The sequence below is a fragment of the Nematolebias whitei genome, chromosome 23, assembly GCF_014905685.2.
Source record: "Nematolebias whitei isolate Nwh7 chromosome 23, NemWhi1, whole genome shotgun sequence".
NCBI classification, from domain to species: Eukaryota; Metazoa; Chordata; class Actinopteri; order Cyprinodontiformes; family Rivulidae; genus Nematolebias; species Nematolebias whitei.
The window spans coordinates 13,604,886-13,626,537 of NC_056520.1; the positions used below are offsets into that span (position 1 = coordinate 13,604,886).

At 42.8% G+C, this 21,652-nt stretch overlaps 1 protein-coding gene across 1 annotated transcript; it reads right to left on the reverse strand.

The window, feature by feature from the left end:
• Positions 1–1,090: 1,090 nt before the first annotated feature.
• On the reverse strand, positions 1,091–13,910 carry map3k2 (mitogen-activated protein kinase kinase kinase 2). The gene is made up of 15 exons (XM_037696618.1): positions 13,856–13,910; positions 11,425–11,543; positions 11,291–11,331; positions 11,117–11,216; positions 10,930–11,031; positions 8,359–8,428; positions 8,100–8,230; positions 7,796–7,875; positions 7,597–7,661; positions 5,156–5,485; positions 4,932–5,080; positions 3,960–4,091; positions 3,661–3,790; positions 3,404–3,581; positions 1,091–1,608 (listed from the first exon to the last, which is right to left on the reverse strand). Exons 1-15 carry the CDS (start codon positions 13,908–13,910, stop codon positions 1,389–1,391), a joined length of 1,902 nt encoding a protein of 633 aa, XP_037552546.1. The 3' UTR covers positions 1,091–1,388.
• Between the last annotated feature and the right edge of the window lie 7,742 nt (positions 13,911–21,652).

Here is a 21,652-nt window from a genome sequence, read left to right on the forward strand (position 1 = left end):
GAAAGAGACAAACTGAAGACAATTAATAAACATGAGGGTTATGAGGGGGTCCCTGGACTCAAACAGTTTGAGAACCTCTGCTTTAAACTGAACTGGTTGGTTTTCATTTAAGATTGAAATGATTGATCGTTGAGAACTACGTGACCGTCAGACGTTACCGACATGAAAACACGAACAGGTCCGTGTTTGAATGGCAGCCGACGCGGCTGCTCGGGAACTCTCTGAACCGTGAGCCCAACTCAACGGAGTCGTCAGCCGTGAGCGCACTCGCCGTTCCAACTGATGCTTTTAATTTGGCGGGAACAGAAACCGCAGTTAAATAAGAGCCTGTAAACATCTTCAGGTGTGAGTCTAACCTGTAGGAGTGTCAATCGGGTCAAAGCCGACTGCAGCGGGGGGGGGTCAGTGACGAACAGCTCGCAGCTCTGTCGTCACGCGAGTTCTGAACGAAAGCGAAACCAGTCCGAGTGCGAGGTCTGAAGCGCTGCGCTCGCCAGATGCTCCTCTCCTGCTTCTGTCGGAGCAGAGCGAGAACTCATCATCAATCAACGCTCGTTTTTTTTTTTTTTTTAAAGATATTTCCTGCAATGAGGAAAATGAATTTCCAAATGTTTTACGTCAACTTTTCCATCGCGCTTCTGGTTCATTTAAATTTAAATACTTGCTTAAAACGGTTCGTGAAGCAGAGGAGAGCTCATCTGAAGAGCTGCAGCATAAAGTACCGAACCGGGTCTGAGGGATGTTCGGCTCTCATCCGAGCTGATCTGAGGTCAGAGACGTCAGCTCAGACGTTCCTGTCAGAAAGAAGAAGAAAAAAAAAAGGCATCTGAAGCAGCTGACGTGAGGCCAGCTGGTTTTGGGCTAACGGTGTGAAGGCAGTTTATCCAGGAGGCGAAACCACACGGAGCGAACGTAAAGTCCAGACTTGTTCCTAAACTGGGTTTAAAAACAGAAAAGGCACACGGCAAAGACCGAGGGGGGGGGGGCGGGGCGTGCTGGGAGGGGGGCCGGGGTTTCGGGACTCTGGGGGTTGGGAGGGGGATACATTCTGGGGCCGGGGGGGGGGGGGGGGTGGGGATCTCAGTTCCAGGTCCACAACACTGACACGTCCCGCTCCAGAAGGTTTGAGGAGAGAAACGGTACAAACATTTAAACAAAACAAAACTCGTCTTCGGGAGAAAGTGCTCGATTTCTCCGCAGTTCAGAAAATAAGGTGCACGTTGCCGAGAAAAACTAAAAATCACGTCCTCTGTGACAGAACCGCCCACTTAACTCCAGCCGGTCCTTCCTGCTCCAAAGTGGTCTCAGTGTTTAGGAGGAAGGGGCGTGGCCAGAGGAGGAGCCGCCATTGGGCAGCTCTGCAGGTGGGCAGGGCTTCAGTTCTCAGGTTAATGTACAAAGATGTGCCTCAGTAGCTCGTCTGCAGATGGCCGCTGCTTGGTCTCTACAAAGACCCGCTTGAGAAACTCTCTGCAGTGGTCCGACACGTGGGCCGGCAGGACCGGGTTGGTGGGCTGCGTGGCAATTTTAAAGATGGCTGCCATGGCCTCAAACTCCGCCCACGGCGGCCGCTGCGTTAGCATCTCTACAACGGTGCAGCCGACACTCCTGAGGAGAAAAACGGGAGGGAAAATCCACCATCACCACCAGAGACGCTCAGAGAACAAACAGGAAATGAAAACTGGTTTCACTGGGAAAAGACTCAAATGTAAATCTGTTAAAATTGTTGGAGTTGAACAACGGTAATTGCCCTTCACACATTAGACTACACAGCTTATACACCGGAGCAGCTAATTTGTGTATTTTTTTTTAAATAAAATTGTAATAATTCAATATTTTTAGATTTTATTTTGATCGACGGCGGCTTCATGCAGCTGAAAAACATTTTCCTTTGACAGAGCTGGGCGCGCATGCAGCTTCCCACTACCCACCATTCTTGGGGGCGGACTTTTGTGACATACACAGTGAATGCCCTCAGGTGACCACATGTACCAAGCCTCGCTCACGGTTTCAAATTTCCTACCATAACTCCACCCACTCTGTCATGTGACCAGAAGTCTAACCATAATGACCAATGAGATACTTTCCAGGAACCATCCCCCAAGAGAGACGTGAATGAATTTCTTCAGATTGTTACTGTATTTTGTGCTTCATGCACAGACCTGTCCATCTGTTCAGCGAGAACAGAAAACGCACGGAGAATTTCTTATGATGCAGCTTTCAAGTTAAAGCGAGGGATCAGCTGTCGAGGAGGAAACAGCCGCCTGCTGAAAGTGAGCGGGAAGGACGTGTGTGATGACATTTTTCTGAGCCTCGAAGTTGACTTTAGTTCACAGGAGGTCGAAGAACAGAGCCATGAGTGACTTTTGGTTGACTACCGGTACTTTTAGTGTTTTTAGCTGTGTCAAAGGCGTTTTGGCTGTTCCCCTCCTCCTGACTCACGCGGGCTCCGCTGGGCAGAGGTCGTCAAAATCTATTTTTAAAAGTAGTCAAGTCTGGTACATATTTTAATAAAAGTTAAAATTATTTCTGTGCGACGTCTTTCCGTGTACGGTAAATATGCGTTTAAATACCGGTATCTCATTTACGCGCACATCCGAACACGGAGCGGAGACGGCGAACGGTAGGGGGCTCTTCCCCCTTCCTCCCACCTCCTCCGGGCTCTGCTGAGCAGAAACCACATCAAATTTATTTAGAAAGTAAATATTAAAAACAGCAGCTGTTACCAAAAGTGTTTCACAATAAAAATCAAATGGTACTAATTTAATGAAAATTTACCATATTTTACCGGTACTATGCCACTCCTGGTCACATGACCTTGATAAGACTTCTGGGGATTTACCGGCATATAATTTTTAAATAATTTCAGTTACGTAGGTGTTTGACACTGTTCTGTCCAGTGATTATGCTTAGATAGTTCTTGTGCTCATTCTGTAGGTTCAATGGTTTTACCCATGAGTTAGACAGTGAAGCTTCATGAAGACTTCTATCACCAAGCAACAGTCCATGAAACGCCATCTGGTGGCTGAGTCTTGAACTACAAGAGCTGCACATAACGCCAAGAGCTGGGCACCGATCCCGACAACGAACGGTGGATACTCGCAGCTTAAAAACATTGTTTCATCTTAAATCGAGTATGCACGGCTTACAGTTTGGTGCGTTCTGTAGCCCGACAACTATGGTAATCTACAGGTTTAATTTGAGGTTTCGAGGTCTATTTGTTTAAAGTTATAACATTGATTGCTCTTTTCTAACAAGATGTCTTTAATCCCGGAGCCATATTTTACCCTCTACATCCACTGATGTGCCATAACACCACAACCGGGCGTTCAAGTGGTCCAAGTGGACCACCTAGAGTGAAGCCAACATGAAAGACTAAAAGCAGGTGTGTCTCAGGTCTCACCAGATGTCGGCCTTCCTGCCGTACCCTTCTCCACTGATGACCTCTGGGCTCATCCAGTACGGAGTCCCGGTCACAGACTTCATCCCCGTTCCGGACAGACAGATGGTCTGCAGCCGCCTGCTGGCCCCAAAGTCCCCCAACTTCACGTTTCCTACAGAATCTCGCAGGATGTTGGCCCCTGCGTGAAGAGGACTTTCAGCGTCGTCTTCATCGGCAGTAAATTAGCCTGAACCGAGAACAGAACGAGTCCGGCTCACCTTTGATGTCCCGGTGGACGATCATGTTGCTGTGCAGGTAGGAGACCCCCTCCAGGATCTGCCGGGTGTAGCGCCGCGTCACGTTTTCCGTCAGCGCTCCGTAAGACTTCAGCTGGTCTTTGATGGAGCCCTGAGAACCGGAAGAACGGAGATAATCAGAAAGATTTCCATACAACAAGCTCCAAAGGCCAGTAACGACAAATGGGAATGATTTTTTTTTTATCCAAAAATAAAAACCAGGATTCTAAAAGCACAAGAATATAACTTTAAGAATGAAAACAGTTGAACTCAGCACTGACTCCTGGCATGTACTCCATGAAGATGGAGAGCGTTCGCTCCATCGTGTCTCGCAAGCAGCCGTAGTACTGAACGATCCGCTCGTGGCACAAGTTCTTCAGCAGCTGGATCTCACACTCCAACGCACTCACCTCCTGAACAGGTTAAAAATATGAAGATATAAACGTTAAATAGGGATGCACGATATTATCGGCATGGTATCGGTATTGGACGATATTAGCAATAAAAGTTAAATATCGGACGTCGGCCATTCCATCAAAATAACTCACTGATATATAAGGCACTGCTTTTGTAGGACAACCCAGTGACGAGGATGTCTGCGGCGCCAGCACAACGTGATGACGTCGCACGCGCCTACCTGATTTCACGGTGGAGAGGACAATTCAAAATGTCGGCGGTGTGGAAGTTTTTTTTCGTTGAGGATGTCCGATTCCGAAGATTTATTGAGCCTCACTACATCGTCCCCAGTCGGAGATATTTTTCCGAGTTACAAGCCGTCATTTCCGACGTCATTGAGAAGCTAATAGCTGATAGCACTTGGGTGAGTTTTACCACAGACATTTGGACGTCGTGTTAGCCCCGTTAGCATGATTAGTCTTACGGAACAATGAATAGACAAAAACTTTGAACTTAAAAAGGCACAAGAGTGCAGAGGATCCCACACTGCAACTAGGAACCTGGAACAAGCCTCCACAAGTGAGACAGCATCGCAGGTGACTAATGCTAATAAATAACATTTAACACTTTTCATTTAATATAAGTTAAAGTGCTATACATATCATATGGCTGTTACTGAATATGTCACCAGCTCTTACAGCTGTTACACATTTTGTAGCAAATAAGCCTAAATAAGAGAGAGGGCTATGTTCTGACAAAGGAAAGTATATTAAAAATATCGGTATCTACCAAATACGGTTTAACATATCGGCATATCGGATATCGCCCAAAAATCCAATAGCAGAGCAGACACACACCTTGCTGGTTTCTGGACTCTCCGGGTCAAACTGGACCTGTTTGACTGCCAGTTCCCGCCCAGTATCGGCATCGTAACACAGGAAAACCCTCCCGAAAGCCCCCTGACCCAGAAGCTTCCCCAGACGCCAGTTGGTTGGAGCCCGTGGAGCTAAAAGACAAAGGCGTCAGACTGAAAACAGTGTTTACTCGCTTTGTGTTGGAAAAAACCCAGAGCAGGACTCACAGCGGCTGGGGGGGCTGATGTCCATGACGGAGAGGGTTGGTCCAGTTGGTGGGTTGGGGCTTGGCTCGATGTCGCTGCCTCTCCGCCTCCTGACGGGTCCGGGGACCTCCTCCAGGTCGGGTGTGAAGACGCTGCTGCCGCTGCTGGTGCTGGGGGACTGCTCCGTCGGACTGAAGCTGACCGGAGAGCGGAAGCTGTGAACCTGAGTTCTTCGGGCCCGAGGGAAGGTCTTCCTGCCGTCACTGTAATCCTGCAGGCCGAAGGGAATACCGTATCTGCGAGGATACGTCCCCCCCTTCCCAGACTTCTCAAACACGGGGATGTCGTACTCTGCAGAGGAGCAAATTAACGCGTACCGATTATTCTTTATCTGACCACATTATTGTGTGAACGCTTATTAAGCATTCACACTATTGTGATCCGGTTTAATTATTATTCCTACTTCATCTATTCTGTACATTTTTCAGCATCTTTCTCGTTCCACAATTTTTTACTACTTCAACAATTCATATATCAAAACGTTCAGCTCTACAAAAGTCAGCTTTTTTCAGTTAATTTCTACTTTTTTGCACTAATTTCTGCTTAGTTCAGCCTAATTGGGCACAAGTGTGCTCTCTCCACTTTCTTCTGGTAATTTAAGGTTCTTCTGTACTCACCTGCTCACACAGACTCATGTTCGTGCTGCTGTTTGGCGTATTGTTTTTGTACTATTAGTGCTTAGTGTATTCTTAGTTTAGCGCATTTCTTAGTTTATATCTTGGATCTTATTATGGATTTTCTTTACAATTTATACTTTTGTTGGATGTAAATGGGACCCTGTGTACACAATTTTGTTCCACCACATGTACCACGAGATGCGAAGAACCATGACCTTCTTTCTGCCTTTTTAGCTGCCTTTTTAGCTGCTATTTAGCCGTTTGTTGCATATTTAATTCAATCCATTTTATATAGCGACAAGTCACAACAGAAGTCATCTCAGGGCACTGAACAAAAACATTCATAAGCATAAAAATAATTTAACACTATTTATCTGAGGAGCAGACTGCTTTGAGTTTAACTTTGCAGACTCATCTTAAGCGAGCATGAAGGAGACAGTGGAAAGGAAACTCCCTTATGAGGAAGAAACCTTTAGCAGAACCAGGCTCAGGACAAGCGACCATCTGCTTCGACCGCCTGGGTTTGGTAGGAACAGATACACAATGGCAGGTCAAGAATCACATGTTAACAGAAATAGTTTAAAATGAAAACTATTCAATTTTAACAATTCATTTAAGGAAATGAGATCAATTTGTCCTCCAGTAGTCGTAGTCTATAGCAGCAAAACAAGCCAATCCTAACTATAGGATTTATCACAAAGGAAAGTCTTAAGCCCAGTCTTAAAACTGGACAATGCTCTTTTCAGATAATTTCCACTTTTATGTTCTAAATTCTGCTTCTTTCACAATCATGTTCTCTCCACTTCCTTCTGGTAATTTAAGCTCATCTCTACCTTTTTAGCTACTATTCAGCTGTTTTATTTAAATTTCTGCTTTTTTCCAGATAATTTCCAATTTGTTGTACTCACGTCTGCTTATTTAAACTAAATTCAGCAAATGTGTTCTTTCTGCTTTTTTCTGATAACTTAGGCTTGTTCTTCTATTTCAGCTATATTTCCGCTTGTTTTTAGGAAATTTCAGCCGTTTTTTGCAAATGTCTGCTCTTTTGAAATAAACTTTTTTATGCACATTCTGCTTCTTTCAGCCTAATTGGATACAATTGTGTTCTCAAGTTCCTTCCAGTAATTTAAGCTTCTATCTTCTTTTTTTAGCTACTACTCAGCTATTGTTTTGCAAATTTCTGCTTTTTTTTCCAGATAATTTTCACTTTTATGTACTAAATTCTGCTTCTTTTAGCCTAATTGGATACAACTGTGCTCTCGCCACTTCCTTCTAGTAATTTAAGCTCATCTCTACCTTTTTAGCTACTATGCAGCTGTTTTTTTCTTCTTCTGCTTTTTCAGATAATTTCCTCTTTTTTGTGCCCATTTCTGCGTCTTTCAGCCTAATTTGGCACAATTGTGCTCTCTCCACTTCTGGTAATTTAAGCTTCTTTCTGCTTTTTTTTAAGCTACTTTTCAGCTGTTTTTTTTTTTTTGTTGTTGCCAATTTCAGCTTTTTTAGCTAATTTCCTAATGCATGTGTTCATTTCTGCTTATTTAAACCTAATTAAGAAAATGTATTCTTTCCACTTTCTTCTGCTAACTTAGGATTGTTCTTGCTTTTCAGTTACATTTCAGCATTCGACTTGGTAATTTCAGCAAGTTCTTCACAGCAACTGGATTTTCGCTGGAAATGCAATTTCTCCAACTCTGTTTGCTCTCCATCCACGCAGCAGAAAATAAAAAGGTCAAACCTCCAAAGATCTAAAAAAGGATCGTACAATAAAAACAACTTTAAAGTCACCTGGAAAGTCCTGGTGGTTGTCGGGGTAACTCTGTGCTCTGGGCATCCTGGATTTAGGATAGTCACTAAAAATCATGGAAAAACAAAAACAAAAACAGCTAAGTCTTATTTCAAACTTGAGACTTTTCATGAAATGCTGGTCTTTTAAAACCAAACGCTCCCAGTAGTTTATGAACAAGGTGCATGTTTGAGTCCTGACCTGTCCAGAGGACTGTCTAAAGAGGGACAGCTGCCAGACGCCGAGTTCTCTGGACTGCTCATAGACAGCGGGTCCAACATCTGCAGGACAAAATTAATTAACGCAAAGAAACTCCCTAAACATGAAAGCTCAAATTACACAGAGCCCAACTCGATGTTGACATTAAAAAAGTAACAAAATATATTCGACACTTTCAACAGCAAAAAATAAACAGTTTCTTGGATCAATTGTGAAGACGTCAAATTCCTTTTGAAGGTTGAGTTTTCAGTTCTTGCCGTTTTACAGAACCCTCCTGTGTCAGTACCTGGTCCATGCTCTCAGGAATGAACTCCCCCTCGCTGTTGATGCTGGTGAAGGAGCCGTTCCTCGCCACCTGCTGGAGAGCGTCGGGAATGTATCCGGGAGGAGGAGAGCTGCGGTCTGTTGAACGGGAACCTGAGTAAGAGGAGAAAGGTCCAAAAGATGAACTCTGGTGCATCTATACGACAGGAAGTAAGGGTAAAATAAAAACCTGATTTTTATTTGGGCTTCGAGAACAACAACAACTCGGATACAATATTTACCTATAGTCCTGAATCCCGTGTTGTCCAGCTCCTCATGGGACGGCAAGAGGTCCATGTTGGAAGAAGGGGTCTGGAGAAACAGAACAGATGGTTGATGTTTGAAAATTAAAGAAGTATTAAAAAAAGTTAAACATTTGCAAAAAACAGTAAAATGATTGGTTTGTGTATAGTAGTCCCTCGCTACTTCACAGATCAACTTTCACGGACTCGCTCTATAGCGGTTTTTCAAAGTAAGATTGAACACGAGAATTATAAATTTTAAAATCATACGTAACACATGATTGTCAATTTTAATATTACTCACATGATTGGGACAGTACTGGATACAGTACAGTAAAAAGTTAACGAAAAAATAATACACTTTGGACAGGTGCTGCTATTTTGTAGTTTTCTCTCAATAAGCCTACACTGCATCACCGCTCATAAGGACTACATTTCCCAGAAGCCAACAGTGTCCCACCCAGAAGCCCTGTTGCCTTCTGCTGAAATACTAGAGGAAAAGTTTTGATCTGATCGGAAAAAGTTTGGCATTTATTAGTGACTTCAGTGCCCCGAAGCAGATCAGGACCGGACCAGAACCAAACCTCCAGACCCATCGGTGAATCTGAGAGCTAGTAGCCGGCCCACGAGGACTTCCAAGCGGAACGCGCGCCGCCGAAGGTCCAGCGCTCCATCCTGGGCCCGCCGGAACTTTTTTTCATCTCTCGGACCACTCCAATGGACCAAGGGTCCTGCGTCAGCCACCCGAAGGTCCCCCACACCAACATGTGCTTCGGCGCTCAAGGGCTGCACAGAACCGGAGCAGAACCGAACTTCCAGACCCATCAGCATATCCGAGAGCTGCTAGCCGACCCATTAGGACCACCAAGCGGGGAGGTGGGACGTAGGGCAAGTGCTCCATTTGGAGCCCACCGCCACTACTCAGAGAGCCGACCAGAACCGGCAGGGTAGGTCTGCCGAAACAGAACCAAGTTGGAACAGAACCGAGCCGCTGCTGTCCTGCCAGCTGGTGAGTAAAATTTAGTAGCTACATATAAGTATGTTGTTAAAATTAGTAGGTTAAAGAGTTAAGAACATTGCACGAGTGTGGGAAGGGTTTATAGATCCTTAAGTACCGTATTTTCCTGCGTATAAGTCGCAGTTTTTGCATAGATTTGTCAGTCCTGCGACTTGTACATTTTTTTTTCCATATTCATAACGCAATATTTGACTGATGCTTTAAATTTCGAAGAACTGCAACAGTGAGTCCTCCTGCACACGCTCGCTTCACTCAGCTGGTGAGGCGGAGGAACGTTGGGGAGCTAGTGGCTCCGACTGCGACGGATGGATGGTTGGCGCGGTGCCACCCAGGCGAAACGAAGCCGTTTTGACCATTAAATAAACGCATAATGAACAGGTCAGGAGTGATTAGGCCTGTCACGATAAAAAATAAATCAATTAATCGCATTATAAATGAAAATAATCAACCTCATTTTCATTTTCGTTATCGTTTCTTCGTGTCTCGTTCTACTGAAGACACTGGATGACAAAACGCACAAGTGGTGTTCTTCACTGACCCCCTCCCTTTCTCTTTAAAATCCGTACTTTTAACCATCTAAAATCACGTTTTTGGATCGTTAAAAGCAGCTAAGCTGAGAAGCTAAGCTACGAGCTAAGCTAACAGGCCGACCTCAAGAAAAAACCTCCGTCTTGTCAAAGCTCCAAAATTCACGGTTGAAACCCGTGCCTTCGTGTAAAAAGTTGTTTTTCTCTGCAAAAAGAAGCTGAGAACTTATTTACTGATTTTTTTATTAAAAGCTTTGTGTGAAAAATGCTATGCTAAAGAGCTCAAACCACACCGAGCATCCGCCATTTTGAGAACCAAAACAAAGGAAGGAGACAGCCCATGTCATGTCAAGGGGCCTCACTCCCATTTTTCTTAGAGACACGCTGCTCGCTCCCTCACTATCCATCCTTCGGTTCAAACAATCTTATACTGGCATCTGGTGGTCAAAAAAGGTATTACACTAAAAAAATTAACATTTCTTCTTAGATTTGACTAATTATTGTCAAATTTCAAACAATATTATCGTTTATCGCAATAATTTGAGATAATCGCACAGCAAAATTTGTTATCGTGACAGGCCTAGCGGTGATGCATAATAAATTTGACTTATACACCGAAGCGACTTTTTTTTCCCCCTTTTCATTATGCTTTTTTTTTTTGACTGACGTGACGTATACTCCGGAGCAACTTATACACTGGAAAATACGGTATATACAAATACTAAAATAAATAAAACGTTGTTACTTTGCAGATTTTCTTTTATTGCAGGAGCATCTGGAACGTAACCCCTGCAACAAATGAGGGACTACTGTATCTTTAAAAAGTAAAAAAATATATAATGTTTGAGGCCATGTTCTGAGCATCGGTTAGTTTCGCTCCTTAAGACTCAAATCCTCCAAGTGCTGCTTTAAACTCAGCAAATGTTGTATTCTTTTCTGAAACCTGGTCTCTTTCAGTCTAAACACTTCTCTGTAGGTATTTATAAAGAAGGAGCATGGACTTAACAGACTGCGAGAGCTGCTGACCTGGAGCACCAGAAGGATCTTTAGGCTCTTCATGTGAACACTGCGATCCAGCAGCTCGACAGCCTTGTCCAGATCATCCTGGGTTGTTAAAGGGATCACCAACTGCAGGAGGAGAACAGCGTACATTTCACCTTTTTATTGTTCCATTGTTATGACTGTCCGCGTGTTAAAGCTTCATATCCTGTACCTCATTGTTGGAATAGTGCAGGTCCATTGTTTGACCGAAAGCCACTTTGGCTTTTGTCTTCAGGTCCTCCAGCTTGACAGGTCGAGGAAACTGCAGGATCCTGCAGGGAAGAGGAAAGGTCAGGAGGCTGCAGCAGTCAGTCTGCCCCGACGACACAAAAGAACAGAACCTCACCTCTTCTCTCCTTTGAACTCAAACTTCACTCTCACATCGTTCTGTGGACACAAAGTCAAACTCGGCAATAAGAGGACAAGTTCAGGAACGGGTTTACCGTCTGCTTGTGTAACTCCCAGGATGCGTGCGATTACCTGGTTCTTGGGTGAGGAGGCTTTGGGTTTCCCCAAGTCCGACAAGAAAGTCGCAGGACGGCTGGAGCGATGCAGTTCGGCCAAGTCCTGCATGATGGAGTTCAGGGCCTCCTGCTCATCTGTGGGTTAATGAACAGATATTAAAAGGGATGGATTCAAGTTACTTTTTGGGGTAAAGTCAATTCAAAGCAAACAGAAAATGAACACTGCCTTGCACATTTAAGACAAAACAAATTAGCGTATTTTCTAGCGTACAAGTCGCAGGTTTTTTTTTTTTGCATAATTTGTCAGTCCTGCAACTTATACAAGTTATTTTTTCCATATTCATAACGCAATTTTTGACTGACGCTTTAAATTTCTAAGAACTGCAACAGTGAGTCCTCCCGTGTGCCCTTGCTTCACTCAGATGGTGCAGGCGGAGGAACGCTGGAGAGCTAGTGGCGCTGTGGCAAGGAGGTATCTCTGCAGACAAATTCGGAAGGCGTATCCGGGGTGCCACATCTGATTGGACGATAGAAAAATGGGCGTGCCTGGAGGGCCACATCTGATTGGACGAGAGAAAAATGGGCGTGTCTGGAGGGCCAAATCTGATTGGACGAGGGGAAATGGGCGTGTCTGGAGGGCCAGATCTGATTGGACGAGAGGAAAAATGGGCGTGTCTGGAGGGCCACATCTGATTGGACGAGAGAGAAATGGGCGTGTCTGGAGGGCCACATCTGATTGGACAAAAAAAAAAAAGGCTGAACGATAAGGCGTTTGTGTTAACCACAGACATATGTCTATGGTGTTAACCGGTTCGACATTAGCAGCGTCACCATAACTTCTCTTTCCGCCTCTCTTAACGCAGAACTTCCAGTTACACTTCAAAATAAGAGCAACATAAATGGATAGTGGGGAGAGCTAAAGGTTTGTTTTTTTAATACCTAGCCATTACATTAAAAAAACAAAATCCATTTTGGTTTTTGAATAATGTGAACATAGTTGCAATGAATTCATAAAGAAAGACAAATAAAGTAACCAAAATAATAATGATGCTTAAAGTGGTTTTGGGACAAAGGATGTTTCCTTGAACCTCACATTTTCTTGTTCAACCTTTTAAATCAGTCACTGCAGATGAGTGATTGTCAGTTTCTGTAAGATTTCTGCAACTGGAGCAGGTATTTCTGTTTACTGGTTAACTTCCTCAGCCGTCTCACATTTTAAGGGTCAACCCTACTCCATGTTTCAGCTCCTTTCATAGATCAGATCTCATAGAAGACACTTCTAAAGACAAATTTTGTTTTTAGCTTTTGTTTGGTGCCATTATCTCGTTACAGGACTCATGATCTTTAATTGAGACCAGACTTTTTGACAAATGGAAGCAGGTTTCGCTTCAGATGCTTCATATTTCATTGTACCCAGACCACACTCAAGGCAACCTGTGTCAGGTGCAGCCTACAACCCAAGAACAAAAGAGAATCTTCTTGTGTTTGACAGCAGATATAAATAACACTGTTTCTTAGAAACCTTCAGTTTAAAAAAAAAAGAGCTGATGTAACTTATCTAAAGAGCAGCAAATACAGCTAGCCAATCAGTGTTTGCCCTCTAGAAACGCCCACTTTTGGTCTGCAGAGAACCCCTTTCTCCCCTGTGATGGACTGGAGACCTGTCCAGGGTGTACCCCGCCCCTCACACAGTGATTGCGGGCGGGCGGACGGATAGCGCGACACGGCGCTACCCAAGCAAAGCTGTTTTGACCATTAAATAAACTAGGGGTGTGAATCTCTGACGATTCAATTCAAAATCGATTTTCCGGTTATGAAACGATTTTTCTATTGAAATAGTCAAATTTTGTTTCAGTTATGTAACGAACAAGCTGAAACGATTAAACATTGTAAACAAATGGAACATTTATTTAAAACAACAATTTTAGGTTCATTACTGTATCAAATCTTTTTGCATCGTTTTATATTTAAACCAAAAATAGGAACAAATACAGGAGTGCATTCAATTATGTACCTTAAATTACCAGTATTAGGTTAGCTTAGTTGCCTGGATTTTTCAAAAAATAAAACGCATTTTAAAATCAATTTATGGGCCTTTAGAATCGATTCACAATCGCCAGGACTAAGAATCTAGATTCTTTAAAAAAAAAAAATTCTGTACCCCTAAAATAAACGCATAATAAACGGGTCAGCGGTGATGCATAATAAATGCGACTTGTATATGTTTTTTCCTCTTCATGATGCTTTTTTGGCTGATGCGACTTATACTCCGGAGCAACTTGTACGCCGGAAAATACGGTACATCCCAGTACAGCTCACTGTTTTTTACCACTTGCACTCTAACAATGATCGTGAAAACTAAATAATCAAAGAGCCACTGCTCATGGAGGGAAACTCCCTGCCAACATAGCTACATATCACACACATACAGTACATTGCACTCGTACCCATCATCATGACACGGCGATTGACCCAGGAGGCCAGGACAGAGGACTCTCCCATCAAAGGGATTCCTTTCTCCTGCAACAAACAAACAAACAACAAAAAACTGTATGAATCTCACTGTGCAGTTTTGATGTGGACACAAGTTCGTTAAAAAGCCCAAAGCAGTGCTAAGTGATCGGCAGAGCTGTTATCAGAAACTCTGACAGAAGCCGCCTGCAAGCGGGAGGAAAAACAAAAACGGTACAAATCAGAAAAATGAGAACTCTTGGCTTCATTATCCTGTCAAAGAACAAAAGCACGGTTGGTGCTAGCTTCCTTCGATCGATTTCAGAAACGGCACAGATGCCAACTTGGCTTGTTAACCTAAACCGCTTTGCCCCGTAGCAAAACAAGCTGTCCCCCGACCCAGCCTCACATTTGACTCTTTGGTCTTCAGAGGAGTGCAAGGTCCCCATGTGCTGAGGCTGCAAAACCAAACCATCCCACCCCCCATGTCTAACACTTATGATGCGTTTTTCTCCAAACATGGTGACTCATAGATGGTGAGAGTTGGACTCCGCCAAGGTTGCCCTTTGTCACAGATTCTGTTCATAACTTTTATGGATAGAATTTCTTGGCGCAACCAAGGTGTTGAGGGGATCCGTTTTGGTGGCCTTAGGATTACGTCTCTGCTTTTTGCAGATGATGTGATCCTAATGGCTTCATCAAGTCGTGATCTACAGCTTTCGCTGGAGCGGTTTGCAGCCGAATGCAATGCGGCCGGGATGAGGATCAGTTCCTCCAAATCCGAGGCCATGGTCTTGAGCCGGAAAAGGGGAGAGTGCCCTCTCCGGGTCAGGGAGGAGGTCCTACCCCAAGTGGAGGAGTTCAAGTATCTTGGGGTCTTGTTCACGAATGAGGGAAAAATGGAGCGTGAGATCGATAGGCGGATAGGTGCAGCGTCTGCAGTGAAGCAGGTGCTGTACAGGTCTGTCGTGGTGAAACAAGAGCCGAGTCAAAAGGCGAAGCTCTCAATTTACCGATCGATCTACGTTCCTACCCTCATCTATGGTCGCAAGCTTTGGGTTGTGACCGAAAGAATGAGATCTCGGATACAAGCGGCCGAAATGAGTTTTCTCCGCAGGGTGTCTGGTCTCTCCCTTAGAGACAGGATGAGAAGCTCGATCATCCGGGAGGGACTCAGAGTAGAGCCGCCATCTTAAAATGTTTCGCATTTGAGAATAACCACATTTGTTTTTAATCCAGCGCTTTCAGTGTTCTGATTTGTTTTTGTCGTTACCGACAGACTTGGAGTAGCTCTAATGTTACATAAGCAAAACAATACTAGTCTGGGGAATAATGAGAATGAGCATCCTGTGGACAGTTAAGAGCTGGTTTTGGAAATACTTTCAAGAAAAAAAAAAAAAAAAAAAACTTTAGAAAATAACCCTTTTTGTAATTATTTATAAAATGAGACTTTGTAAGGTATCTGGTATCAGACAGGTTTCTTTCTATCAAACAGATCAGAAGTCTGATTTTGTGTTTTCAATTCAATTTATTTATAAAGTCACAACAGAGGTCGTCTCGGAGCGCTGTCCGCATCCAAATCCACTATACACGCCAATTAGTAGAAGTTATGGACCTAAGGAAGCCAGCAGATTGCGTTGAATCTTAACTTCGTCGCAATCCCCCATCCTGAGCAAGCACAATGGCAACAGTGGAAAGAAAACTCTCTTAAATGGAAGAAACCTCCAGCAGAACCAGGCTCAGGACGAGCGGCCATCTGTTTCGACTGGCTGGGTTTGAGTTGAAAGAAAGGAGAAAAACACAGAACGCCAATGGTTTTGAAGGCAGATGATTATAAAAAAAATTAGAGTGTACCGGTAATAATTTCTCTTTTTGGCACGTTGAAAGATTTCCAAGTCTTCTACGGTATTTACCAAAGGAATTGCTTCTAAAACAAGCTTCAAATGATCGTAAAAAAGCAGGAAGGCTGTTTCAGGTTAAGTTTAGTCTGACTTCTAACCTACAAAGCTGTCAACAACCTAGCTCCATCTAATATTTGAGATTTTATGGTTCCGTATTTTCCTAACAGAGCACTTCGCTCGCAGACTGCAGGCTTACTCGCAGTTCCTAGAGTTTCCCAAAGCAGAATGGGAAGAAGATCTTTCAGTTATCAGGCTCCTCTCTTATTGAAACAACTTCCCGTTTCTGTCTGTAAGACAGTTTTAAGACTGGACTTAAGACTTTCCTTTTTTGATAAATCCTATAGTTAGGGTTGGCTTGTTATGCTGCTATAAACTTAGACTAACGGAGGACAAACTGACCTAATTTCCTTAAATGAATTGTTGAAATTGAATGGTTTTCATTTGATACCATTTCTATCTTAACGTGATTCTTGACCTGCCATTGTGTATCTGTTGCTCCTTCCTGTTCCTCTCAAAACCAGCAGGTCGAAATAGATCTGCTTGTCCTGAGCCTGGTTCTGCTAAAGCAGTGGCGATTTTAACCTCTTTTTGGGGGTGCTTAAGCACCCCTAAATTTTAACTCAGCACCCCTGAAAAAAAAATATATTTTTTTTGTTTTGTTTTTAATTGTCCAAATTTTGAACAATTTCAGCATGCCAATTAAAAAGCACAAGGGGCGGTATACGTGGGCCGGGGTTTGCCCATGCCTGTGCTAAAGGTTTCTTCCTCATGAGCAGAGGTGCCCAAAGTGGGGCCCGTGGACCCAAGTTGGCCCACCAAGCTGTCCTTGTTACTATATTAAAATTTCCTGTGAAGAATCAATGTGTTTACACTCAGTCGTTGCATCCATTGACTTTAATGTTAGATGGAAAAGTCAGCCCAATGACTACCGTATATATGGGACTGTTTATTCATGTTCAAATTATTGTTGATGTTAAGTTGTGTTGTTGTTGGTCATGCATTATTTTTTGACATTTTGCACTTCATACACAGTGAAATGCCAAAATTTCAATATTTGTTTTAATTTCGTATATATGACATTTGTTATATTTTGTGTTCTGTAATGTACTTTATTCAGAATGGAGGTTAAATAACTGTATAATAAATAACTGGACTTTACTTAAGGATGTATTTGCATTTCATGAATTATTTGTTTGCATTTGGCCCGCAGTCCTCTGGTAGATTTTAAATTTGGCCCTCTCAGGGAAAAGTTTGGGCACCTCTGCTCAAGAGGGAGTTTTTCCTTTCCACTGTCGCCTTCGTGCTTGTTCAAGATCAGAGTTCTGTGATGGAGTTAAACTCAAGACAGTCTGCTCCTCAGATATATAATGTTAAAATTATTTTTATATATGCATGTTTCTGTTCAGTGCCCTGAGTTGACTTCGGTTGTGACTTGGCGCTTTATAAATAAACTGAATTGAATTTACCAGAATCAAAAGTTTTAACTGTACACAAGCAGACAAACACAGAATTAAGAAAGTGTAACCATCCTGATGCATGCTCAATAATCCAGGTAGAAAAATCTAAAAAAAAGTTAAATCTGGTCCTCTGGATATTCAAAAAAACAAACAAAAAAAAAACTGTAGAAACGTTTCGTCTTTCATCCAAAAGACTTATTCAGTCTGAGGCGCTGTATTCAGAACAGTCTTATAAATAGCACCTTCTCAGAGTGGATCAACCAGTTTTGCTGCTGACAACCAAAACCAGCTGCTCACATGGTCAAGAAGGACCATCGGCCTAACAATGGATCATTAGCACACTAATGGCTGTTTACTACTCACAGAGGGTTGAGTGATACTAGCAATAACAGCATTGTTAAGCCCCCAGTATACTCCCGCGTACGTCCGTTCACGCGTACGTATGAGTGTACTGTACGCAGAGGGTTCAGACTTTGTACTCCAGCGTCCACCCTGAGCAGCTTCACAGACAAGGGGCGTTTACCTTCGGGACAAATTGAGGTTGCCGATTGGTCATTTGCTGACACGCCTATTGGATTGATTGACAGGTCAGGGGAAGAAAAAAACGAGTGCTGGCAGCCTCAGCCACAGCAGTGTTCTGTGTTTATATGTTGTTAATTAAAAAAAAAACAAAAAAAAACAGAGCGCTAGCTCTGCAGCCCACACATCCGACCAGCACACCAGTAAATCTCCAGACCCTCCCGCAGCCACGCTGGACCTGAGTTTAATTCGCTCGTGACAAATTCCTTCATTTCTCACCATTTCAGTCATGGCATCAACGGAGGAGGAAGAGATCACTGCCTCTTGGAAAAAAAAAAAAAAAAAAGAAGCCAGATCAGGGATGAAGAAGGGGAATTTAATGCATTGGTGTCGCATACAAAAACAGTCCGTCGCTGGGCAGTTTATTGTGTGACACCGCGTACGCGGTCGTAAAAATTTAGAGCTTTGCACGGACATGCCCTGGGGGGTACGCTCGTACCTCTGTGTACGTACGTGCGAACCTCTGCGTATGGACGTATGCTGCAGTATACTGGGGGCTTAAGAGGGGGACAGTTGAACCCGGAGGCCTCCACCCCTTTTTAATGATGGACGATTTCTTTTCACAAAGATGGCCTCCTTTACTCCTCTCTCAAACCATCATTCCTCTCCGTCCAGGATGTGAACATCTTCATCCCTGAAAGAGTGACCGCTGGCCTGGAGATGAGTGTAGACCGCAGAGTCCTGGTCTGATGATGTTGATCTTCTGTGCTGGGCCATCCTTTTGGCTAGTGGCTGTTTTGTTTCCCCAATGTAAGACTGATCACAGCCCTCCTGACACTGAACAGCATACACAACATTACTCTGTTTGTGCCGGGGGACTGGATCTTTGGGATGAAACAAGTCTTTGCCGTAATGTATTTTGGGGTTTAAAAGCCACTGGGACGTTGTGTTTAAAAAATAAATGTCTCAGTTTCTCCGATACTTCCTCAACATACGGAATGACCACTGGTCTGGGTTCCTCCTTTTCACCTGATGGCTGACTGGAGTCCTGTTTGGGTTTCTTCTCTGCTTTTAGGAAGGCCCAGTTAGGATATCCACATTGCTCTAGAGCCAGTTTTGTGTGGGATTTCTCGTTCTGCCTGGCTCCTGAGTTAGTGGGGACGCTGTCTGCTCTGTGGTACAGAGTCCTGACGACTCCTAACTTGTGCTCCAAAGGGTGATGGGAGTCAAACTGCAAATACTGGTCTGTGTGGGTGGGTTTGCGGTACACCTCGGTTTGCAAATGTCCTCTATCAGAGACTGAGGACCTCACAGTTCAAGAAAGCCAACTTGCCATTTTTTTTACATCTTCTCGTGTGAACTTGATGTATTTATCCACAGAGTTGATGTGGTCAGTAAAATGTTGGACTTTCTGAGATTTGATTTTAACCCAGGTGTCGTCAACATACCTGAACCAATGACTTGGTGGTGTCCCTGAAAAGGACGTCAAGTCTCTCTTTTCTACCTCCTCCATGTACAGGTTGGCAACAATAGGAGAAACTGGAGACCCCATAGCACACCCATGTTTCTGTGTTGCGTTTCTACAATTTTGTCGTTTTGTTTTTATTGAACGTCCAGAGGACCAGATTTAACTTTTTTTTTTTAGAAAATAGTGTAAAGTTTTCTGCAACTGCATTTCAATCACACGTGGGATCAGCACTGCAGAAGAAAGCAAAGCTGTTGCAAAGTTGAAAAGCAAGCTAACGTTTTAAAACAAATTAAAATGTTACATTTTGCATGGCAGTTCAGAAAGCAGAAGCACAAACAAGCATTACCTCGAATGCATGATAACAGTTTATTAAGTATCAGCTAATAAATACTGCAAGTACCACTTAATTTTTGTTGTGGTTATGGAATTTGTTAGTAGATAATATTAATCTACCTTTAAACTCAGCTTTAATAATTAACCCTCCCGGAAGCTAACAACTGTTGCTAACCAGTTTTTTTTTTTTTTTTACATAGTAAGGCCAAATACACTTTAATAAGTAATTTGCTTTCTTGACATACAATTTTAAAAACACAATTTGTTGTATTGTGTATATATTTTATAAAGCTGATCCGGAAAGCTGCGTTAGGAACGTCCAACGAGTCGACAGCTAGCTGTCAGGTCAGGGAAGTTATCAAGCTAATGATGCTAAAGGGAAGTTTTAGCCGCAGAGCTAATCAGAGCGCGTCTTCGCTGCTCGCCATTAATGAACGAAGCGAGGCCGTTTCCGTCACCCAGCTCGACTCACCTGCGGGATGAGCGGGTCTCGGTTCACTGCCTCATCCACAGGGCCGGCGACAGGAGCCCCGGGCCCTGCGGAGAGCCGCCGGAGAAAGCAGAAGTTTGGCAGTCCGCTTCCAACTTCACTCGAGTCTTGCTGGGCCACAACGCGGAGGCCCGACTGCTGTTGGTTTAGCCCACAAGATCCCAACAGTGGGGAAATGACACGATAAAATAATGTCCAGCGTGCTGTCCCCGTGTCCGTGGAACCGTAAAAAAAAAAAAGCGAAATCAACAGACAGCTCTCATTTTGTTGCGCTATGCACCCTGGTTAATTGTAGCTTCGCTCGCTGTTGACCCCCAGTTGCATCGAAGCTAGCGGCTAAAGCATAAAACAGCACCGGAAGTCAAGTTATCTTGTCGATAAAATAAAAGCACAAAAATCTTACATAAAGGAAAGATCTTTTATTTTTAAAGAAATAACCGGAAGTCGTACTTTTAACTTCGTCAAACTTGATTGGCGTTAACCCTTAACCTAATTGGAGAAGTCCAACAAAAACAGAAGTAGATGATGAAAACATAAGATTTAAAACACACGAACAACGATCAGATGTTTTTTTTTTCCTTGAGCTTTATAACAGTTCGAAAATTATTTTGTTTTACATCGTGTGTGTAAACAAGTTAAATATGCAGTAAATGAAAAAGTGTGTGTAGTGGTTATAAAATTGTTTCAGTTTAAAAAAAAAAAGGGGGGGGGACATTAAGAAAAATACTATTGTTTTGTATTATTTGGCTAAAATTGTATTTGGTTCATGGTAATATTTGGGAAATGTAAATGGAAAAAAACACCATAATTCATTCCTCAATTGAAGAAAAATGCATGGGAATAAGCTGCACTGTGATTGCTGATCTAAATATCTATGATCAATTTTTCTGGTCTTGCAGTTCAAAGGTCACAGAATGATGAAGTAGAATATTAATACATCTTAAATGCATTTTCTTTAATGTTACTTTTCTGAATATAATTGTTTATACACTTTAGAGAGTGATACAATTTCAAAGTTTATGTTTTGAGAGTCTTATTTACTGATCATGTCTCTATTAGTTATGTCTAAACTAACACTAAAATGTGTTGCTTCTGCTCACCCATTACAACACTGGATGTGACAGAAGTAACACTGTCTGTTTCACCTTTCCCCTTTTACAGGGGTATAACATTTGAAACCGATTTAATTCAGTTTATATACGAAAGCAGAGCCATTCAGATTAATGTATGGTATTCAGTATAGGACATCCTGTTATTCTATTAATTCCAAGAAAAATAAACAAATCATTCATATTTCATTGTCATCCAAATATAATCCAGATGACATTTTTACAAAAATTCAGTTGATTCTAGTTTAGTCACAAATTAATGCAGTATTGGTCCAAATTAATTATTATTATTAATTAATGTATTATTATTTATAATTCAGTTAAATGATTTTTAGCAAAATTTAGTCAAATTACTATCCATTTCAGTTTTATTTGTTATGTCAGGACCATACCCGTAGGTAATTTGTGCAAAAGTCCTGGAATATAACACTTTTATGACCGCTGTCATAATAGCATGCTTCAAAATGCAAATGAAAGACAGGTACAACAAAAGAAAACGGGGGGGGGGGGGGGGGG

Coding starts and splice junctions, on each gene's coding strand:
- map3k2 (XM_037696618.1), bottom strand. CDS start 13,910: ATGGGAGAGTCCTCTGTCCTGGCCTCCTGGGTCAATCGCCGTGTCATG. Junction 11,217..11,290: donor GAGTTCAAAGGAGAGAAGAG/GTGAGGTTCTGT, acceptor TCTTCCCTGCAG/GATCCTGCAGTTTCCTCGAC. Junction 5,486..7,596: donor CAACCACCAGGACTTTCCAG/GTGACTTTAAAG, acceptor GCTCCTCTGCAG/AGTACGACATCCCCGTGTTT.